This window comes from Callorhinus ursinus, unplaced genomic scaffold (genome assembly GCF_003265705.2).
Source record: "Callorhinus ursinus isolate GAN/ISIS: 27379988/994484 unplaced genomic scaffold, GSC_fseal_2.0 scaffold61, whole genome shotgun sequence".
NCBI classification, from domain to species: Eukaryota; Metazoa; Chordata; class Mammalia; order Carnivora; family Otariidae; genus Callorhinus; species Callorhinus ursinus.
In genome coordinates this window covers 3,155,225-3,176,849 of record NW_027397123.1, presented here as the reverse complement: position 1 = coordinate 3,176,849, position 21,625 = coordinate 3,155,225, and the positions used below count along the sequence as shown (strand labels likewise).

The 21,625-nt window shown below is 36.6% G+C and overlaps 1 protein-coding gene and 2 long non-coding RNA genes across 3 annotated transcripts in view; 1 reads left to right on the top strand and 2 right to left on the bottom strand.

The window, feature by feature from the left end:
- The window catches only part of ZNF529 (zinc finger protein 529), a 40,090-nt gene extending 28,376 nt beyond the window's left edge, over positions 1-11,714 (top strand). The window contains exons 4-6 of the mRNA XM_025854490.2: positions 3,341-3,435; positions 3,709-3,835; positions 9,852-11,714. Of these exons, the coding sequence (XP_025710275.1) occupies positions 3,341-3,435; positions 3,709-3,835; positions 9,852-11,245 (1,616 nt within the window). The 3' untranslated portion in view covers positions 11,246-11,714. The remainder of the gene's footprint in view (positions 1-3,340; positions 3,436-3,708; positions 3,836-9,851) is intronic.
- LOC112810775 (uncharacterized) overlaps positions 1-12,132 on the bottom strand; it is a 33,014-nt gene extending 20,882 nt beyond the window's left edge. Inside the window, exons 1-4 of the long non-coding RNA XR_003204887.2 lie at positions 11,951-12,132; positions 9,344-9,440; positions 4,191-4,521; positions 2,658-2,799 (exon numbers count right to left, since the gene is read on the bottom strand). This is a non-coding gene — a long non-coding RNA (uncharacterized lncRNA). The remainder of the gene's footprint in view (positions 1-2,657; positions 2,800-4,190; positions 4,522-9,343; positions 9,441-11,950) is intronic.
- A 676-nt stretch (positions 12,133-12,808) lies between these two features.
- Positions 12,809-21,625, bottom strand: part of LOC141371230 (uncharacterized) — a 53,768-nt gene continuing 44,951 nt past the window's right edge. Inside the window, exon 3 of the long non-coding RNA XR_012376015.1 lies at positions 12,809-12,979. This is a non-coding gene — a long non-coding RNA (uncharacterized lncRNA). The remainder of the gene's footprint in view (positions 12,980-21,625) is intronic.

The following is a 21,625-nucleotide window of genomic DNA, read 5'->3' as shown; positions in this document are numbered from 1 at the left end:
CTGAGCCGAAGGCAGACGCTTAACGACTAAGCCACCCAGGCGCCCCTCCAATCTTCTTTTCTAATGTTGTTTTAGTCCCAGATTATATTTTTATACATTGTGTGCCCTTTAAATAGGTTTATAATTATGTTTTATGCAGGTCTTTAAAGACATTGCAAAAAAGGAGGAACAACAAACACAAAATACAGTATTATTGGATTATATATTTGCCTTTCAGTTGTCCTCACCATTGTTATTTCTTTTAGCTTTATTGAGATATTATTGACATGTAACACATTAGTTTTAGGTGTACAACATGATTTAATATATGTATATATTGCAAAATGATTACCAAAATAAATTCAGTTAACATCCATCACCTTCTGATAACTTTTAAGATTTACCATTTTAGCCACTTTCAAACATACAACACAGTATCAAGTATAATTACTATGCTATACATTAACATCCTCTTGGCTTACTTTATAATTGGAAATTTGTACCTTCCTTGACCACATTCATCCATTTTGCCCACCCACATTCCCCCTACCCCCCCGGAAACCACCACTATGTTGTATCTGTGAGGTTGTTTTGTCTTTTAAGTCTTAATTCCAGATATAAGTGAGATCATTGAGTATTTTTCTTTCTCTCATTTACTTCAGCTAGCATAATGCCCTCGAGGTCAATTCAAGTAGTTGCAAATGGCACAATTTCCTTACCTTTTTATGGCAGAATAATATTCCATTCTGTATACACACCAAATTTTCTTTAACCATTCAACCATCAGTGAACATTTAGTTTGTTTCCATGCCTTGTGTATTTTAGATAATGCTGCAGTGAACATATGGGGTGCAGAAATCTTTCTGGAAGCTTTCATTTCCTTCAGATAAATACTCAGAGGTGGAATTGCTTAGATCATATGGTGGTTCTATTTTTAAATCTTTGAGGAACCTGCTGCACCGTTTACATTCCCAACAGTGCAGAAGGTTTCCCTTTTCTCCACATCTCACCAACACTTGTTACTCATTGTCTTTTTGATAACAGCCATTCTAACAGGTATAAGGCAATATCTCATTGTGGTTCTGTATTGCATTTCCATGACGATTAATGATATGGAGCACCTTTTCATGTATTTGTTTACCATTTATATTTTTGGGGAAAATGTCTATTCAGATCCTGACCATTTTTTAATTGGATTATGTCTTTTTTTATACTGAGTTGTAGGAGTCCTTTATATATTTTGGATATTTAACCCCTATAAGGGGTTAAATATAGGATTAGAGATATAGGATTTGCACCTATTTTTAGTGGTTGATCCAGAGCTTAATGTATATATCTAATGAGAAACAGCTTTCCATATATACTAAAATCCCATGAGATAGAGAAGTGTTACTTGTCTTTTAAAAAGTATGAGAACAAAAAGGGGAACCCTCCTACACTGTTGGTGGGAATATAACTGGTGCAACCACTCTGGAACAGTATGGAGGTTCCTCAAAAAGTTGAAAATGGAGCTACCCTGTGATCCAGCAATTGCACTACTGGGTATTTACCCCAAAGATACAAAGGTAGTGATCTGAAGGGGCACCTGTACCCCAATGTTTATAGCAGCAGTATCCACAATAGCCAAACTATGGAAAGAGCCCAGATGTCCGTCGACAGATGAATGGATAAAGAAGATGTGGTGTATATATACACAATGGAATATTACACAGCCATCAAAAATTGGAATCTTGCCATTTGCAGTGACGTGAATGAAACTAGAGGGTTAACACCCTTATTTTGCTGAGCAAAATAAGTCAATCAGACAATTATATGATCTCACGGATATGTGGAATTTAGGAAACAAAACAGGATCATAGGGGAAGAGAGGAAAAAATGAAACAAGATGAAACCAGAGAGGGAGACAAACCATAAGAGACTCTTAATCATAAGAAACAATCTGGGGGTGCCTGGGTGGCTCAGTCATTAAGCATCTCCCTTTGGCTCAGGTCATGATCCCAGGCCCCGCATCAGCCTTCCTGCTTGCTTTTCCCTCTACCACTCTCCCTGCTTGTGTTCCCTCTCTTGCTGTGTCTCTCTCTGTCAAATAAATAAATAAAATCTTAAAAAAAAAAAAAGAATCTGAGGGTTGCTGGAGGGGAGGGGGGTGGAAGGATGGGGTGACTGGGTGATGGACATTAAGGAGGGCATGTGATATAATGAGCACTGGGTATTATGTAAGACTGATGAATCACAGGCCTATACCTCTGAAACCAGTAATATATGTTAATTGAATTTAAATTTTTAAAAAAAGTATGAGAACAAAAGAAAACCTGTAATATATCTATGTCTTTTGTTATCTTAATCTTATAATTTTCAGTAAGCTCTACAGTCAGCATGGTGCTCAAACTCACAACCCCAAGATCAGAGCCACATGCTATGCCTACTGAGTCAGCCAGTTGCCCCTTATTTACTGTTTTTTATTTTTTTGATTTGATATTGTGGATTTGAAGTACCATATATTCATTTACTTACCAATTTGGCTTTGCTTTTACCCACCTCCTTTGTGTTATTAGCAGAAATATTATACTTTTATATGTTACAGGCCCAATAATATTTTATACAGTTGATATTCAAAATGGTTAAGTGAAAGGGGAAAAAATACACGTACATACTGCCTGTGAAAATCAAATACTCACCTCCAGTGAGTCTTTCAGTCTTTTATCAAAACTTTGCTGTTTTTGAGAATGTCCTTAGGCTTGAACTGTCCATAGTTACGAGTGAAGTAATTTCCTTTGGAGAGGGAGATACAGGTCTCTCGTCTATGGCCTGCTTCTCCCCCTGGACAGAATCACAGAGCCAAAGGTCTAGTGCTTGGGACAATAGCATGCTTCACTCTGAGTCACACCTCTGCTTTTAGGAACTGAGTACTTGGGTAGATTGGGGGTGGCGGGGGTACAGCAGCCATAAGTTGCAATTTGCCCTCAGCATGATCCATGGCAGACAACTGGAACCCCCGTATTCTTACCACTGCCACACCCAGGGCACGTATTACGTTTTGTGTTTGGCTGCTAGACAGAAGAAAATCTATCCCTTAGCTGCATTTTCCTAAGCAATAGGCGGATGGGGGCAGAATGAGAAATGTTGATGTCCTCCTCCTCCCAGGAAGGTGGCCATCTATCTGGGAGCATGGGTTGATGAGTGGTGAGGAAGCCCTGACTGTACCAATATGGAATAGAGTATTTTTCTCACTCAGATGGGATGAACAAGGAATGGTTTTGTTCAGATACCGTAGAATTTCAGCTTGTAATCAGTTTTAGTAGATTTTCTTGAACAAATTTTTTTTCATTTGCTATATATTTTTATATATAATTTTCACCAGTTTTGACGGAGGAGCATGTCATCGGAGTTCCTCACACTGTCATGGCAGAAATGGAATTCCCAGAGCAATTCTTTACAGTTCTAAGCATGGATCATGTAAGTTGCTGGATCTGTCTCCTTTGTGAACATTTCCTTTTTCTGAACCTTCCTACCAAATAGAGCCTGCCCCACATTCCCATAGTTTTTCACTCTCTAGTAAGAGTTGGAACCACACATAACAGTATAACTCCTGTGTGCCTATCTATTCTCCAGATCTTCTACCGCAGGCCTACCAGGTTACTGTTTAGTGTACCTGCCATAATGCAATTCTTTTCTTTTTTCTCAAAAATATTTCCTTCAATTTCATCTATATATGGTTTGTTGTTTCAGGAATTGGTGACATTCAGGGATGTGGTCATCAACTTCTCTCAAGAGGAATGGGAATGTCTGGATTCAGCTCAGAGGGACTTGTATTGGGATGTGATGATGGAGAACTATAGCAACTTGGTCTCACTGGGTAAATTTATCTGCTTCATATAATTTAGAATATGTGCTATTGAATATCAGTTGCTTTTTAGTAAACCCAAGGCTATCTTTTAAAAAAGTAGCTACCTGTCCCTCAAAAAAAAGGTTTATGAAATGCTGAGCCTTAGGTTTCATAGACGTGTTGGTACACTAAGAATTCTGCAGCAGAATATTTTTAAACATTCGCAGTTTTTGTAAGCTATATTTTTGTATATTTAATTGCTATTTTAAAATTTTAATGCATTTTTGGCTAATTACTCCTGTTTTCAAAACAAAACATGCATGTAATTGAAGTAAACAAATGTAAATAAAAAACAGGTTTTGAAAAAAAAAAAAAAAGTAGGTACCTGTTTCCAGAGGCATGGTTGAACATTGGGTTAGAGATGACACCTCCATTAAGCACATTCATCATTCTTCATGATGTTTGTATCTTCTCAGTCCCTTCATATTTCTACTTTCCCTGATACCCAGGGAGTTTAATTTGAATTTTAGAAGACATACAGCATAGGGAGCCTGGGTGGCTCAGTCGTTGGGCGTCTGCCTTCAGCTCAAGTCATGATCCCGGGGTCCTGGGATCAAGCTACGCATCAGCTTCCCTGCTCCACGGGAGGCCTGCCTCCCCCACTCCCCCTGCTTGTGTTCCCTCTCTCCGCTGTGTCTTTCTCTGTCAAATAAAATCTTAAAAAAAAAAAAAAGACATATAGCACATCCTTTGAGATAGCTCTTATATTGGGTTCTAAGTCAGAATTGCTACAAATGCTTTGCTATTTTCTTTCCCACCTTCTTGAAGAGTAGCTAGGAAACGGTGTCCTGATTTGTTATGATTATTAAAAGAATGCATAATTTATATGTTAGATGGATAAACAGAATTCATGTTCATTGCCTCACATCTATTGTCTTATACCTGTTTTGTGGTTAAAGAATTTCGCATTTAACATTTGTCAGTATTCCAGCAAGGGTCTTTTAATGTTTTAGAAAGCTACCTGTTTTCCTGTCAGATCACATAGATCTTGGCATGTACCAGGCCCTATTCTAAGCACTTTTAATATATTGAATCTTTTAATTCTTCAGTAACCCTATGACATGAATACTTGTATTATTTTGCTAAGGCAAAAAGTATTTAGGCAACTTCTCCAGGGTTACACAGCTAATTAGTATCAAAAGGAGGCTTTCTACCCAAGTAGTCTGACACAAAAGCTGATGTTGTTAACTGGTACAATAAATTGCCTCACAAGACAAAGAGTTGGAATGGGTTTGAATAAAGATCTCTTTATATAATTCTATGGTCACTCTAAGGTGAATGGTCTTTCAGTCTCCTCACATTTCTCTTCTCTGAAATCTATCAGTATCATTTCAACTTCATTTATCAAAACTTAACCAGTTCTCTTAAGTGTTCTATATAATTGTAGTTCTTTTTTTTATACCTTATGTTACATTTCTTTGTCGTAAGCAGGTTGTTCCATTTTTAAGCCATTTGTGATCACCTTATTGGAGGAAGGGAAAGTTGTTCTGGAGGGTTGTAAGGGATATGACAAGAACAGAGGGCCAGGTGAGTGAGGGCTGGTAAGAGAGGGAAAGCCATCACCAGAGTAAAAAGCCCAGCTTCTTGGGGAAGAGGTGGGTCCTTGTGATGTTTTTGGGAAACTCCCTTTAAAACCCTGTGGAAAAAAGCCCAACACTTTGGGAAGCCAGTTAAGGTCTTTCTTAGTGCAACCAACATTTTTTCCATGTTGCTTTCTATTTGGATTTATATAAATTCTCTTGACAAAAAACCATGGGCATTTATATATTTAACATTTAATCATTGTCTACACTGAGATAAATATTATGGTAGCCCTATCAGTACAATGGTGAGGAAAAAATGATACAGTTCTTGCTTTATGAAATTGACTCACTAGTGAGATGTATAATAAACAGGAAAACAAATAATTAGAAAATGTATCATATATAGTGGTAAGTGCTATAAAGAAAAGTAAAAAACAACAAAGGAATAAAGAATGAGGGAGAAAGCAAATTCACACAGTATGGTCAGAAGGATAGCTCTGAGGGGCGCCTGGGCGGTTCAGTCGGTTAACCATCCTACTCTTGATATCACCTCACATTTTGATCTCAGGGTTGTGAGTTCAAGCCCCGACGGAGCCTACTTAGAAAAAGAAAAATCTCTGTGGTCTTAGCTTGTCATTCTATGAATATATTGTTCCTTATTAATAATTTGCCTAATGATTTTTACAATGAAAAATCTTCATTTAGATCAGTGTTTTCTTCTAAGTCCCTCATTCCTTCTGCATTTATTGGTTGCCCTCATGTTCTGTTAACAGCAGGAGTGTTTATGTTCTTCCTACGATTGTAACTGATAAGCGACTTAAAATGGTGCATCTGAAATTTTCTTTCTCTTGTTTGTCTCATTATGGTTTTTTTAAATTGGTTTTTGATTCAGTTTACTTTAGCTCACCAGTCTTAGTTCTTGATGCCCAGTTGTATGGATATCAAGAAATTTCTTATGGTGATTTTTGTGTATCTCTGACTCAGTCCTTTAATCTTTAAATATATTCTTGCTTTTTGAGACTTTCCCAGCCTCACCCTATACCTTCCCTATACTGCACCAGACACCTGAATTGGCGAAAAGTGTGTTCTTCTGGTCTTTTAAGTTGTGTGATTTCTGTTGTAGTTAAAAAAAAAAAAATCAATACTAGGTATTAATTTTACTTATTTACTTAGCATATTTTAGTACACAAAGGTTTTTTTCCCCTTTGATTCTTGTATAGTCAAATGGTGGTCTCCCTTAGCTCCTTCAGGTGATTTGCATGTCCAATAAGAATGATGCAACAGTTAAAGCATGTCTCCATGCCTTCCATCCTCACACCATAGTAGTGTGTCTATATTCAGATTTCTTGCTTTCTGTCACAACAATCAAGGGCACATCTCCCTTCCCTACACCAGATCATGAGTTGGGTCTTTCTTTTAGGAGCCCTAGCTCGTTACATGTTTTACTACCACAACCTGAGCAATGGGCCTGCTTATGATTTTTTGTTTCATGGGAGGTGAGTCTCTTAACAGTTTTATCTGTCTAGCAAATTGGTCTTTTTCAATTTTTATGGCTCCTGGGGTTTCTAATATCTATTTACCTAGAAAATAATTCACCCTTTTCATTCAGTAATTCAACATTTTCAAATTGATTAGCATAGCAGTCTTAAAACATTTTAGAAAATACCTTCTCTGATGGTTTTCTCTTTTATCATTTTTTGTATTTGTTATTTATATTTCTTCTGTGTTTTCTAGCTATATCTGATTCTGTATTTATTAAATTCCCCCCTCACCTTTTCTTTAGGTCACTTTGTTGTTTCCTGTCTTCTTGATTGGCATGTATACATTACTTATTTTCATTTTTTCCTTATTAACATAATCATTTAAATCCTTACTTTTTGTGTGACTAATGCTGACTTCCATAGATTTTAATATGTAATACAGTTGACCCTTCAACAACACAGGTTTGAACTGTGTGGGTCCACTTAAACGTGAATTTTTTGATAAAGGTAGTACAGTACTGTAAATTTTTTTTTTTTTAAGATTATATTCACTTGACAGAGCAGAAGCAAGGGAAGCAGCAGGCAAAGGGAGAGGAAGAAGCAGGGAGCCCGATGCGGGGCTCAATCCCAGGACCCTGGGATCATGACCTGAGCCTAAGGTAGATGCTCAGCTGACTGAGCCCTCCAGGTGCCCCTCTTATGTTTTTCTTAACATTTTTTTCTTTAGCTTACTTTATTGTATGAATACAGTACCTAATACATATAGCATACAAAATATGTATTAATCAACTGTTACTGGAAAGCTTCCAGGCAGTAGTAGGCTATTAATAGTTTGGGGTGAGTCAGAAGTTATATGATGATTTTTGATTGTGCAGGGCAGTGGCACCCTAATCCCAGTTTCAAGGGTCAACTGTATTTTCAATGGGATCATTCTCAGAAATTTTTGTAATTTCAATTACATTTCCACATTTGGTAGAAAGTTTTTTCATTTCTAGGTAGAAGTGCTTTTTAATTTACTAATACTGGCATTCATTTACAATTTTATTCTAATCAAATAATGATTGCATTATTATACCTTTGTTACTTATAACATAATTCAGTCACAGGAATTATTTTTGCACTGTATCATGGAATGTTTAGCATTCATTTTGGATTTTCCTCAGGTTATCCCTTCATCTAATTGCCAATCTCCAGCCAATGTTCAACAGATTGTTTTTTACAAAGTTCCTTCCATTCTTGCCCACCTATACCACCTTTTCCACATCATTCTGTTAGCTTTTTCCCCTTTCAGAATTGCATAAGCTTTATAGTATGATTTATACATACTATAATATCAAAAATACTCTGAAACTGCCTTGCAGAGTATAACAATCATTGACTTTGAGTACAGGAAAATGAAAGAGCATGAAGGAAAATTAAAATATAGACTAGGATTTCAGTAGGATAGATGTGTGATAGTGAAAAAGCTAATGAAGAACAGTAAGTAAAATTCCTCATCTTTATTGACAGGTGGGGTAAAGAAAATCATGGTTATGCACAGCAGGGAATTAACAGCAGTGATGGAGACAGTATGTGTAAGTGGAGAGTCAATTAGAAAAAATTATTCATAAACACTACTTGTGTGTGTGTATAAATCACTGCAGTATAGTGTGAAGGTTGGAAGGAATGGAGGCATACTTAAACTATTGCATCATTCTTATATGTATATAACTGTTTTGATGATCAACTGTGTTACCCAGTGACTGATCTTTATAATATTTCCTTTTTGTCTTAATTAGATTCTTTTCATCCAGTGATTTAATTTCCCTGTAATTATCAACTTAAATGTCCTTGGGGCTTGTTATTCAGTGGCATATAATGATTATATTTCTCCTTTTGGAATTTAAGGAGTAAGGCTAAACAGCGTAACAGCAGAAGATTACTGAATACACAGCTGAAAAAAAATAATGTGAGGCAACTAGAGCAACTAGATATTGGAACAGAAACATAAATATGAACTTACAATCAGTACCTCATTTCTGAGGATAGTAACTTAGATCTGGACGGTAAAATGTGGGTAGTATATAAGTGGTATATAAAGGACCCATTTCTAAGCAATGAAACATCCTGTGGGTGGAAATTATATTTGTTGTAAGAGGTCAAAAAAAGATTAGGTGAAAAGGGATAATGGATTAAGATGAGGTCTTACAAGTACCTTGTTATCCACAATAAAGTATTTGGATTCTCTTGTTAAAAAAACAAACCAGGGCGCCTGGGTGGCTCAGTCAGTTAAGTGTATGCCTTTGGCTCAGGTCATGATCTCAAGGTCCTGGGATTGAGTCCCATGTTGGGCTCCCTGCTCAGTGGGGAGTCTGCTTCTCCCTCTCCCTCTGCTGCTCCCCCTGCTCATGCTCTCTCTCACTTCCTCTCTGTCTCAAATAATAAAAATAAAATAAAAAATCTTAAAAAAAGAAAAAAGAAAAAAAGAAACCAACCTCAGGTGCTTGGGTGGCTCAGTCAGGTAAGTGTCCGACTCTTGATCTCAGTTCAGGTTCTTGATCATAGGGTCGTGAGTTCAAGCCCTGCATTGGGCTCCCCAACAAAAAACAAAACCAAAATTGTTAGTATGTATAGATTATCAAATTACAATCTGCATTAGCTATATCTATACATGATATTGATAACTAGTTCTACATCTGTACATGTTGGTCAGTTTACCTGGATTGGTTCCCAAACATTAGTACTGTCAACAAGTTCACAAAGTGATGATCAGCACCTAAATGTAAGACCCACTGACTTTATCTGTTTCCCTTATCGCAAACCTCAGAATCTTACATTATGCTTTCATCATTCTCTGATCTTTCTTAAGACTTCATTGAGGTATTTTAATTATTCACTTGTATTGTTTGTAAGTTGCAGTTTTTCTCCTCCGCATTTTATGAATGTTTCATTTTTATGGCACATGAAAACAAAAATTGTGTTTCTTTTCCTCCTGTCTTTCAGATTTGGAGTCCAAGTATGACACAAAGACTAGAAAGGACATCACTGGTTCTCAGTGGAAAGTCACAGAAAGTAAATTCATTGGTCTTGAGAGCTCCGTTTTCAGAAATGACTGGCAGAGCAAAAGCAAGACTGAGGTACAAAGACCTGAACTGGGATATTTCAGCCAAATGAAAATCAACTCTGAAAAAGTGCCCAATTACAAACATCAGAAGTCTCTTATATCACATCAGAGAATTCATGATAGCAAGAAGCCCCATGCATATAAGGAATATGGGAAGGTGCTTAGCTGTGACTTCAATTTTGATGAGTATGAGAGAATACATACTGGTGAGAAAACATATCAATATAATGCATATTGGAAAACCTTTGGAGATGACCCACATACCCTACAACTGAATATACATAGTGGTGTGAAACCTTGTAAATATATGGAATATGAGAATGCATTTAGTTTTTATGAAGACCTTAGTATACAGAAAATGCATGATAATCAGAAGTGCTATAAATGTAAGGAATATGAAAGGACCATTAGAAGAGTTGAAGAAATAACTCCACTTCAAATAATTCGTGATGGTGAGAAACCCTATGAATGCACTTTCTGTGGAAAATCCTTTAGAGTGCATGCACAACTTACTCGACACCAGAAAATCCATACTGATGAGAAACCTTACAAATGTATGGAATGTGGCAAGGACTTCAGATTCCATTCACAGCTAACTGAACATCAGAGAATTCATACTGGTGAAAAACCATACAAATGTATACAATGTGAGAAAGTCTTTAGAATTAGTTCACAGCTTATTGAACATCAGAGAATTCATACAGGTGAGAAACCTTATGCATGTAAAGAATGTGGGAAGACCTTTGGAGTCTGTAGAGAACTTGCTCGACATCAGAGAATTCATACTGGAAAGAAACCCTATGAATGCAAGGCATGTGGAAAGGTCTTTAGAAATAGTTCATCCCTGACTAGACATCAAAGAATTCATACTGGTGAGAAACCCTATAAATGCAAGGAATGTGGGAAAGCTTTTGGAGTAGGTAGTGAACTTACTCGACACCAGAGAATTCACAGTGGTCAGAAACCTTATGAATGTAAAGAGTGTGGAAAGTTCTTTAGACTTACATCAGCACTTATTCAACATCAGAGGATTCACAGTGGTGAAAAACCTTATGAATGTAAAGTATGTGGGAAGGCTTTCAGACATAGTTCAGCCCTTACTGAACATCAGAGAATTCATACTGGAGAGAAACCTTATGAATGCAAGGCATGTGGGAAGGCCTTTAGACATAGTTCATCCTTTACAAAACATCAGAGAATTCATACTGGTAAGAAACCCTATGAATGTAAGGAATGTCTGAGTGCCTTTAGTGTGGGTAAGCACCTTACTTGATATCAAAAAAGTTGTACTGGTGTTTTGTCTTGAATGAAAGACATGTACAAAAGCCTTTTGCTTCTGAGTTTCACTGGGAAAGTCCATGCATTATAATATGAAATAATCAAGGGGCCAATGTTCCTCTTATTGTTTCCAGACTTCCTGGCCCCTCTATTTACAAGTAGAATTGCTCAGTGATAGGTGATGTATACTTTGTTTTGTTCGATATTGCCAAATATTTGTTTTTATTTCTCCTTTTCATATCAGTTAACATTGTGAATATCCATTTAGATAAGGTGGTCCCTATTCATTTCTGATATGTATGGAAAATGTGTTTCACTAATTATTAGTCAATTTCACATGAATTTCTTTTCCAGGCATGTTTTGTTTACAGTTACTTCTGATGTTTGTGTTTTTGTTCTTGTCTTTGAATTGTTTTTGGCTTATTAATTTGTGATATTATTCAAATAAATCTTTTGCATTCTAATTTTTTGTTACATATGATGTACTTTTCTTCCTCCAGAGAGTTAAAACTTCCAGTCACTTACTATGTTGTTTTAAAGTCTTATGACCCTGCATGGTATTTGTGTAGATTTGTTTTTGTTTAATTTTCTCTTGTTTTTGTTTTAATGTTAGATAAGTAATTTCCTTCCCATTTTCATCAAGTGATTGATTTCTTTTAAAATTTCTGTTTTGACATGACAGACTTGCCTAAATACTTACCACAACACAATTCCTTTAAAGAGCCTTTTGAGGGGCACCTGGGTAGCTCAGTCCTTAAGCGTCTGCCTTCGGCTCAGGTCATGATCCCAGGGCTCAGGGATCGAGCCCCGCATTGGGCTCCCTGCTCCATGGGAAGCCTGCTTCTCCCTCTCCCACTCGCTCTGCTTGTGTTCCCTCTCACACCATCTGTAAAAAAAAAAAAAAAAAAAAAAAAGTCTTTTGTCCTCTAGGCAGTACCAATGAGGATCCAAAGGAAAGGGGCACTTTTAAATATTTTGTAAAATTTACTAAGCCATTCTTCTCTGTCTTTTAGACTTATTAAACGAGGGGAAAATCTACAACTGTTGCAATGATTATAAACTTAGTAAACTTATATTTGGAGGATCTACAACTCTATTATTACCATGGCTTCAATTGGGCTTTGTATATTTATACTTTTTATTCCCTGTTAGTGTTGCCTTGCTGGGTTGTGGCAGCTTAACAATCAAAAGAACTTTGATTTTAGAAAGGAAAGGAAAAGCAAAAGAAGAAAGAAAATTAGTGAACAGAGATAAAGTTGCAATTCTTAACCGTCCATTATCTCTTTCTTTAGTTAGGAGAGTTGACCTGGTTATGCAATTAATGTTAATTATGAGCCACTGGTTATTAGATGTTTATAAGAAAATTTACCTATTGTTTAGATACATTTATGTCACCATCATTTATTAGATTTTAGTTTTTCAAATTGGTCTTCCCCAGAATTTTTGCATGACCCAGCAATAGTAATTAAGCCATTTTCTTATTGTATATATTGAGCTATTTTCTTTAAATATTACTAATTAGTATTTTATTTAAATTAGCAGTTTTTAAAAATATATACTTAGAGGTGCCTGGGTGGTTCAGTTGGTTAAGCATCTGTCTTCGGCTTGGATCATGATCTCAGGGTCCTGGGATCGAGCTCCACATTGGGCTCCCTGCTCAGCAGGGAGTCTGCTTCTCCCTCTCTCCGGTGTTTTCTCTCTTGCTCACTCACTCTCAAGTAAATACAATCTTAAAAAAAAAAAATTATATATTTTTTTCCTATTTTTTATTTTTGCTGGCTTGAACAAATTAAAACAATGAGTTATCTAGACCTTACATATACACTTAAAAAGAATGACAGAAACAAAATAACCATGTATCTTGGCATTTACTTTTTGAAATGATTAATAAATAAAAATTTAATAAATACAAGATATCCTTATTATGCCTCCCTTATTTGTAATTACAACTACATTTTGGTGACATTACATCAACATTTTTCTTTGAACTATGTTAAGAACTCCTGAAATTTCACAGACCACTGGTACAATAAACCATAATGTAATTATTGCTATTAACTTTTTTTTTTTGCTACTTCTCTGGTGCTCCGATTGTTAAAACTTTATTCCTTTCCATTTTCATTTGGTACTTTATCCTTTCCACATTTTCCCTAGTCTACATAGAAGTTTTTGGATTTTTCCCCCCAAATACAAAAGAATGTTCCAGACCTATCGTATTTATTGCTGCAATGAACCATGAAATTAGCTTCCAATAATGGAATCCTTTTTCAGTTTAGTGGTGAAGAATTCTAATAAATGTAAAAGGGATGAGGGAGATAGGAAAACACTGTAATAACAGTAATAATTATATACAAAATTCATTGATGGATACTAAACTATGAAGGTGAAAGTTTAAAGAGAAACAGGCCATTAGAATTATATCAAAGTATCTATCCCAAATACATAATTACAAGGAGAAAACATTCCATATACCACCTTTTTGAAATGATCACCAGTAGTAAGACAATGGCACATACACTACCCAGAGTGAGGCACTAAGAAGGGCATACCACACGAATAGTATTCTGACTTAAGAAAAAAAGAAAAAAGAAAGAAAAGCATAACCATAATGTAATCATGAGGAAACTGCCGACAAACTGAAAATGAAGAACTTTCTATATAATACCCAGTATTCCAGAAATCCATGACCTTTCAAGGTCATGAGTGGCAAGGGTAGAATGAAAAGCTCCCAAAAGATTGGAGGAGACTGAGGCCATCTGACAACTAAATACAATGCAGGAATTTGGATTTGATCTTCGGAACATTAGTGGAGAAGACTTGGTGAAATCCAAATAAAGCTGGTACTTTAGGGGCACCTGGGTGGCTCAGGCAGCTAAGCACCCAACTCTTGATTTCGGCTCAGGTCATGATCTCAGGGTCATGGGGTTGAGCCTCACATCTGGCAGCACAGAGCCTGCTTGTCCCTCTTCCTCTGTTCTTCCCCCCACTATCTCTAAAATAAATCTCTTTTTTTAAAGGATTTTTTTTATTTATTTATTTTTGACAGAGAGAGGGAGAGTGTACAAGCAGGGGAAGCAGCAGGCAGAGGGAGAGGAAGAAGCAGGCTTCCCGCCGAGCAGGGAGCCCAATGTGGGGCTCGATTCCAGGACCCTGGGATCATGACCTGAGCCGAAAGGCAGACGCTTAACCGTCTGAGCCACCCAGGTGCCCTAAAATAAATAAAATCTTAAAAAAAAGAAGAAAAAAAGCCAGTACTTAACTGATAGTACTATGCCAATGTTAATGTGCTGGTTTTGATCACTGTACCATGATAATGTAATATGTTAATATTATGCAAACTAGGAGAAGAATGTATGGAAATTCTGTATTCTTACGATTCTTCTCTAAGTCTAGAACTTTAAAAAATATATATTGTTTGCAGCCAAAATGGAAAATAGACAGGAGTTACCTTCCTGCCTAAAGTAACAAAACACTAGATAAAATACAAGCAGCAATTTTCAGATATTGAACATTAGACAACAGAAACACCTAACCAAGTGTAAACAAATAGGATATCCATACTTTTGACTCCACTTACTTCCCAGTAGGCATTTCCACATCTCAGCACAGGGAGGAGGAAGACAGGGGGAGCATTGTGATGCAAAGATGGAGATAAGAGTCCAGGGAGGCAGAAAAAGCTAGTCTAGGGCAGACTACGAGAGCAAGTCTTGATCAGTGCATGGAGGTAACTACCTGAAGCCAGCAAAAGAAATGCTTAGAAAAAGCACAGGTAACCCTTGGGAGCTGACACAGCCAGAAATAGTTTGTGTCCCCATCATCCAGAGAGGTAAACTTCGTAATAGACTGGTTAGATTACTTGAAAAGTTAGTGCCTCAATAGAGAAGCAAGTTAGTACTAAAGGCTTTCTGGTCCCACCTGATAAAGTTTAAAGGAAATCTTAATAGGAAAAAACTGTTACTAGGTAACATAGATATATTCCAGAATAAAGCTTGAGTATATTTCTATAATTTTATTTTCTTTAAGATTTTATTTATTTATTTGACAGAGAGAAACAGCAAGAGAGGGAACACAAGCAGGGGGAGTGGGAGAGGGAGAAGCAGACTTCCCACCGAACAGGAAGCCCGATGCGGGGCTCGATCCCAGGACCCTGGGATCATGACCTGAGCCGAAGGCAGACACTTAATGACTGAACCACCCAGGCCCCCCTTGAGTATATTTCTAGAAATACAAAAATACCAAGCACATAGAAGGCAAATTTTATGATGTGTGGCTGGTAGAAAAAACAAAAACAGGAGTGTAAAAATGCAGGAATACATGAGTATCATGAGAAAAATCTATAGGAACACACCCAGAAATGACAAAGATAGATTTTATATTTGATTTGCTAGCTTTTATATTTGGCAGTAGATACTGGCAGTACAACCATCTAAACTATTTTCTACATGCCCAACAAGGAAGAAGAGATTGATCATGGTAAGGTGTTGAAAATATTAAAAAGACCTAAACAAAATTCTAGAAATTAAAAAATGTCTAAGATTTAAAAATACAGTCAATGAGATTAATAGAGTAGACACTATGAAAGAAAACATTAAGCTTGAGAATACAGCAACAAAAACTACAAGCTGAACCAGAAAATCAGACTAATAAAAGTAAATTAGGTAACAGAAAACTACGGGATAACTGCAATCAACTTAATTATTGTAATTGGGAATCCCTGGAAGAGAGCAAAAAGAATGAGCAGGGACACCCCCCCCGCAAAAAAACCAAACAAAACAAAACAAAAAAACATTTACAGAAATAAGTTTTCCAAATTTGGTGAAAACTGTAAATCTGCATACCCAGGAAGTTCAACTCATCCAAGCAAATCACACCAAAGCAATCATAACCAAACTTATTAAAATCAGTAATAACAGAAGAATCTTAGCAGCAGAAAAACAAAAAATCCTACATGCAAAAGAGCAAAGATTAAAAAAAATTGTTCTGGACATGATGGAGTAAACATATTTTACCCTACTCCTCATTAGATATAAGGTCCATGGGGATAAATACATGAAACAAACTTAAGAAGAATCTGAAACAGAACTGATTATGGACTTTGGGACTTAAGGAACAACCCAGCCCAGTGGTGACTTCCTTGGATGAGAGTTGGGTTTTGTTTTTGTTTTGGCTTCAGGTCTGAGAACCAGAGAACATTGCAAATTGGAAATGTCACCACATGTAAACAATTACCCAAAAAACCACACCACACACTAATAACAAGAAAACAAAAAACACCCATGATATGCCTGTTTTCCTCAGACAAAGGGCTGAAAAAGTTGTGGCCCTGCGGAACAAAAAGCCCTTTTGACAATGCCAACTCTATGTTATCTGAATGGTACAAAGGGAAATGCCTGTCTTCCACACCATTCTGCACAACAGCCAGCAGCACCACAACCTTCCAGTAAGTATCTGCAAAGACTGTGGTGTGTGCACAGCCCTATCATCCCAGCCCAGGAATAAGGCAACGTCCCTTCTCCCAAACACTGGGTACATTCAGCTGCTGTATGAGCAGAAACCTGACTGCCAATCCTGGCACATCAGTAATGTGGACCCTACAAAGATGTGAGTGGAACACTGCCATCATAGCCCAGAAATAAAACACGCCTCATCTTCTCCTGGTGGACAGGTGCACTGGGAGGGTGTGAGTGTGATTAGGGCCTTGACTATCATTGTGACCTGGCACTTACTAGCTGGTGTTCCACCCTCTACTAGTTCACAGGCATTTGAAGAGGCAGTGTATAATCAGACGCTGATTACTACTCTTAACAGCAGGAACAAAGGCCTTTTCCCCTTCCACCTAATGGGGGCCTCCACAAACTATGTATGTGAATCGAGCCATGACTAAATTCCAGCTCACCAAGTAACATTTACCCAGAAACCAGAATGTCATAACACCAAATTACCAGAGTACAATCAAAATTTATTCATCCTAGCAAGAATGAGGCATATTCAACTTAAATGAGAGAAGACCATCAAAAAACACTAACAAGATCTCAAAGATTTTGGAATTATCTTACAAGAATTTTAAAACTACTATCATAAAAATGCTTCAGTGACAAAGAATGCACCTAAAAACAGAGTTCTAAAATACATGAAATAACAACTGACAACTTAACAGTAATTAGAATATTCAAACCACTTTCAGTAATGGCTAGAACAACTAGGAAGATGTTCAACATAAAGAAGACATGAACAACACTATAAACCACCCAGATCAAAGACATCAATAAAAACGCTAACCAATAATAGCAAAATACACCTTCTTCTCAAGTACACAAAACATTCTCCAGAAGAGAACACATCTTAGAACACGTCTTAGGCCATGTCTCAATAAACTGACAAATTAAAATCGTGCAAAGTATATTTTGATAATGAATTAGAAGTCAATAACAAAAATGTGAAAAGAATTACAAATCACAACTATGTGGAACTTACACAACTCACTTTTTTAAAAGATTTATTTCTTTTAGAGACAGCAATGGGGGAGGAGCAGAAAGGGAGGGAGAGCAAGAATTCCAAGCAAATTCCCCACTGAACACGGAGCCAGAGTGGGGCTTGACCCCACAACCCTGAGATCATGACCTGGGCCAAAACCAAGAGTCAGATGCTTAACTGAGCCACCCAGGTGCCCCTACAACTCACTCTTAACTAAAATGTCAAAGAAAATATCATGAGGAAAATTAGAATACTTTCAGATGAATGAAAGTGAACTGAAGAGATGCATATAAAGCATTGCATAAAGGTATATTTATAGTTGTAAATGCCAATATTTTTAAAAGATCTCAAAGGAAGAACCTAACTTAGCACATTAAAAAACTAGGGAGAAAAACCCTGAAACAAAAGGAATTAAATAAAGAATAGGTGAAAAACAAATAAGAGAATAGAAAAAAAATCAAAATTTGTTTCTTTAAAAGATCAAAAAAATTAGAGATGTTTTTCTAAAATGACCATGGAAATAAAAAAGGAAAAGGTTCGGGGCGCCTGGGTGGCTCAGTCGGTTAAGCGTCTGCCTTCGGCTCAGGTCATGATCCCAGGGTCCTGGGATTGAGCCCCGCATCAGGCTCCCTGCTCCGCAGGAAGCCTGCTTCTCCCTCTTCCTCTGCCTGCTGCTCCCCCTGCTTGTGCTCTGTCAAATAAATAATAAAATCTTTAAAAAAAATTAAAAATTAAAAAAAAATTAAAAATTAAAAAAAAGGAAAAGGTTCAGATTACAAAAATCCATCATGAAAAATACCTGACTACTAACATCATAGAAATTACAAGTATTATAAGGAAATGCTATGAACAACTGTATGAAAGCAAATTAGATAGATTAAACAAAATCCTAAAAGGTCAAAATTAGCAAAATACACACAAAAAGAAAGATAATCTATGCACATACCTATTAAAGAAACTGAATCCCTAATAACCTTCTAAAACAGAAAGCATCAGGCACAGATGCTTTCACTTGGTGAATTCTACCAAACATTTAAATAGGAAATAATACTAATTCTCTACAATATCTTTCAGAAAATAGGGTAACAGGAAAGTGTTCCTAACTCATTTTATGAGGCCAGCAATACCTTACTACCAAAATCACATACATTATAAGAAAGGAAAATTACATAGTAGTATCTCTCAGAACATAAAAGCAAACATCCTCAACAAAACATAATATCAAATATAACAATGTATAAAATTATACAACACAATCGAGATTTATCCTGTGCATGCAAAGCTATCTCTACATTGCAGTCAAGTAATGTAATTCATTACACATCAACAGGCTAAAGAAGAAAAATCATATTATCATGTCAATAGATGCAGAAAAAGCATTTTTTTTAAAAGATTTTATTCCTTTATTTGAGAGAGAGAGAATGAGAGAGAAAGTACGAGAGGGGGGAGGGTCAGAGGGAGAAGCAGACCCCCCGCTGAGCAGGGAGCCCGATGCGGGACTCGATCCAGGGACTCCAGGATCATGACCTGAGCCGAAGGCAGTCGCCCAACCAACTGAGCCACCCAGGCGCCCAGAAAAAGCATTTTTTTAAAAAGAGTAATACCCATTTATGATTAAAAATCTCACAGCAAACTAAGAATAGATGGGAACTTATTCAACTTGATAAGAACATCTACCAAAACCTACCACCACTATTTTCAATATTGTGCTGGAAGTCCTAGCTAATGGAACAAGTTAAGAAAAATAAAAGGTACACAGATTAAAAAGGAAGAAATAAAGCCATCTTTGTTTGCAGATGACATGGTTGACTATGCAAAACTCCAAAAGAATCAACAACAAAGAACTCCTGGAACTAATGTGAGCAAGGCCAAGCTTGCAAGCTACAAGGTTACCATACAAATGTCAAGTTCTTTCCTACATACCAGCAATGAACAATATAAAATTAAAATTAAAAATGCACAAACATTTAGCACATTAAAAAGTACTAAGGAAGAAATCTAAAAAAATATGTATAAAGAACTAAAAAAACTGATGAAAGAAATCAAAGAACTAAATAAATGAAGAAATACTCCATATTCATAGATAGGAACGCTCAGTATTGTTAGGATGACAGTTATTCCAACCTTGAGGTATAGAATCATTACTATATCAATCAAAATCTCAGCATGTTGGGCGCCTGGGTGGCTCAGTTGGTTGGGCGACTGCCTTCCGCTCAGGTCATGATCCTGGAGTCCCGGGACTGAGTCTCACATCGGGCTCCCTGCTCAGTGGGGAGTCTGCTTCTCCCTCTGGCCCTCTTCCCTCTCGTGCTCTCTATCTCTCATTCTCTCTCTCTCAAATAAATAAAATCTTTAAAAAAAAAATCTCAGCATGTTATTTTGTAGACATTGACTGATTCTGAAGTTCATATGGAAAGGCAAATGACCCAAAATAAATCCACACAATACTGAAGATAAAGAAGTTGGAGCACTAACACTCTCTGACTTCAAGATTTACTACAAGGATACAGTAATCAAGACTCTGTGTACTGTCAAAAGAATAGACAGATCAATGAAACAGAATACAATGCTCAGAAATAGATCCACACAAATACAGCCAACTGATCTTTTACAAAAGAACAAATACAATTCAGTGAAGAAAGATGTCATTTAACAAATGCAGGTGGAACAACTGGATATCCACATTAAAAAAATGAATCTAGGGACAGGCTTTAAACTTTTTAAAAAAATTCAAAATTCATCACAAACCTAAATGTACAACGCAAAACTAAAAGACTTCTAGAAGATAAAACAGAAGAAAATCTAGGTAACTTTGGGCTTGGGAATGATTTCTTAAGAAAAATTAAACCTGTTAAGTCAGATGTCATTAAAAATTTCTGCTATGCAAAAAACACTCTTAAGAGAATAAAAAGACTAGGCACAGACTAGGAGAAAATTATTTGGAAAACACATACATGATAAATGACTTAAATCTAAAATATACAAAGAACTCTTAAAACCTAACAGTAGAAAGCAAACAATCCAATTAAAAAACAGAGAAAAGATCTGAACAGACACCTCACAGAAGATATACCGATAGCTAATAAGCTTATGCAAAGATGCCTAACATCCTATAGCAATCAGGAAATTGCAAATTAAAATAATGAGATACCACTATACACCTATCTGAATGGCTAAAATCCAAAATGCTGACAAAGATGTCTAGCAACAAGAACCTTATTCATTGCTGGTAGGAATAGAAAATGGATCAACCACCTTGGAAGATAATTTGACAGTTTATAAACTTACTCTTACCATATGAACTAGCAATCTTTCTCCTAGATATTTACCCACAGAAGTAGAAAACTTATGTCCACAAGACTCCACACTTGGATGTTCATAGCATATTCTTAATTTTCTCCAACTGGAAGCAACCAAGAGGTCCTTAAAATGTCTTTAAGAGGTGAAAACAACTGCTATACATCTATACAGTGGATTATTATGCAGTAATCTTTAAAAAATTAAGCTATTAAGCCACAAAAACACATGTAGGAAACTTAAATGCATACTGTGTAGTGAATGAAATAAATGCCTTTTTACTTTCTGTATTTCTGATTTTTTCATACCTGGAGACTTCCTTACTCTGGAGAGTGTGTGTCTCTGTGGCTACCTGTGTCTCCTAGGGTAGCTAATGCCTTACAGGTAGTAAAAATTTACTTGGGGGTATGCCTTTCACATGCAAACTAACCAACCAGAGCACAAACTTAAAACTTCCTTCACTCGGCCACTATTCCATTGCCCTAATCACCCCAGAGCCATATACTAGCAACTAGGGACAGCACTTTGTCACAAAGCCTTCTGAAATTGTTCAAACATATCAATCCTAAGCCTGCTTACCCTATCCCACCCATTCCTTTCTGCA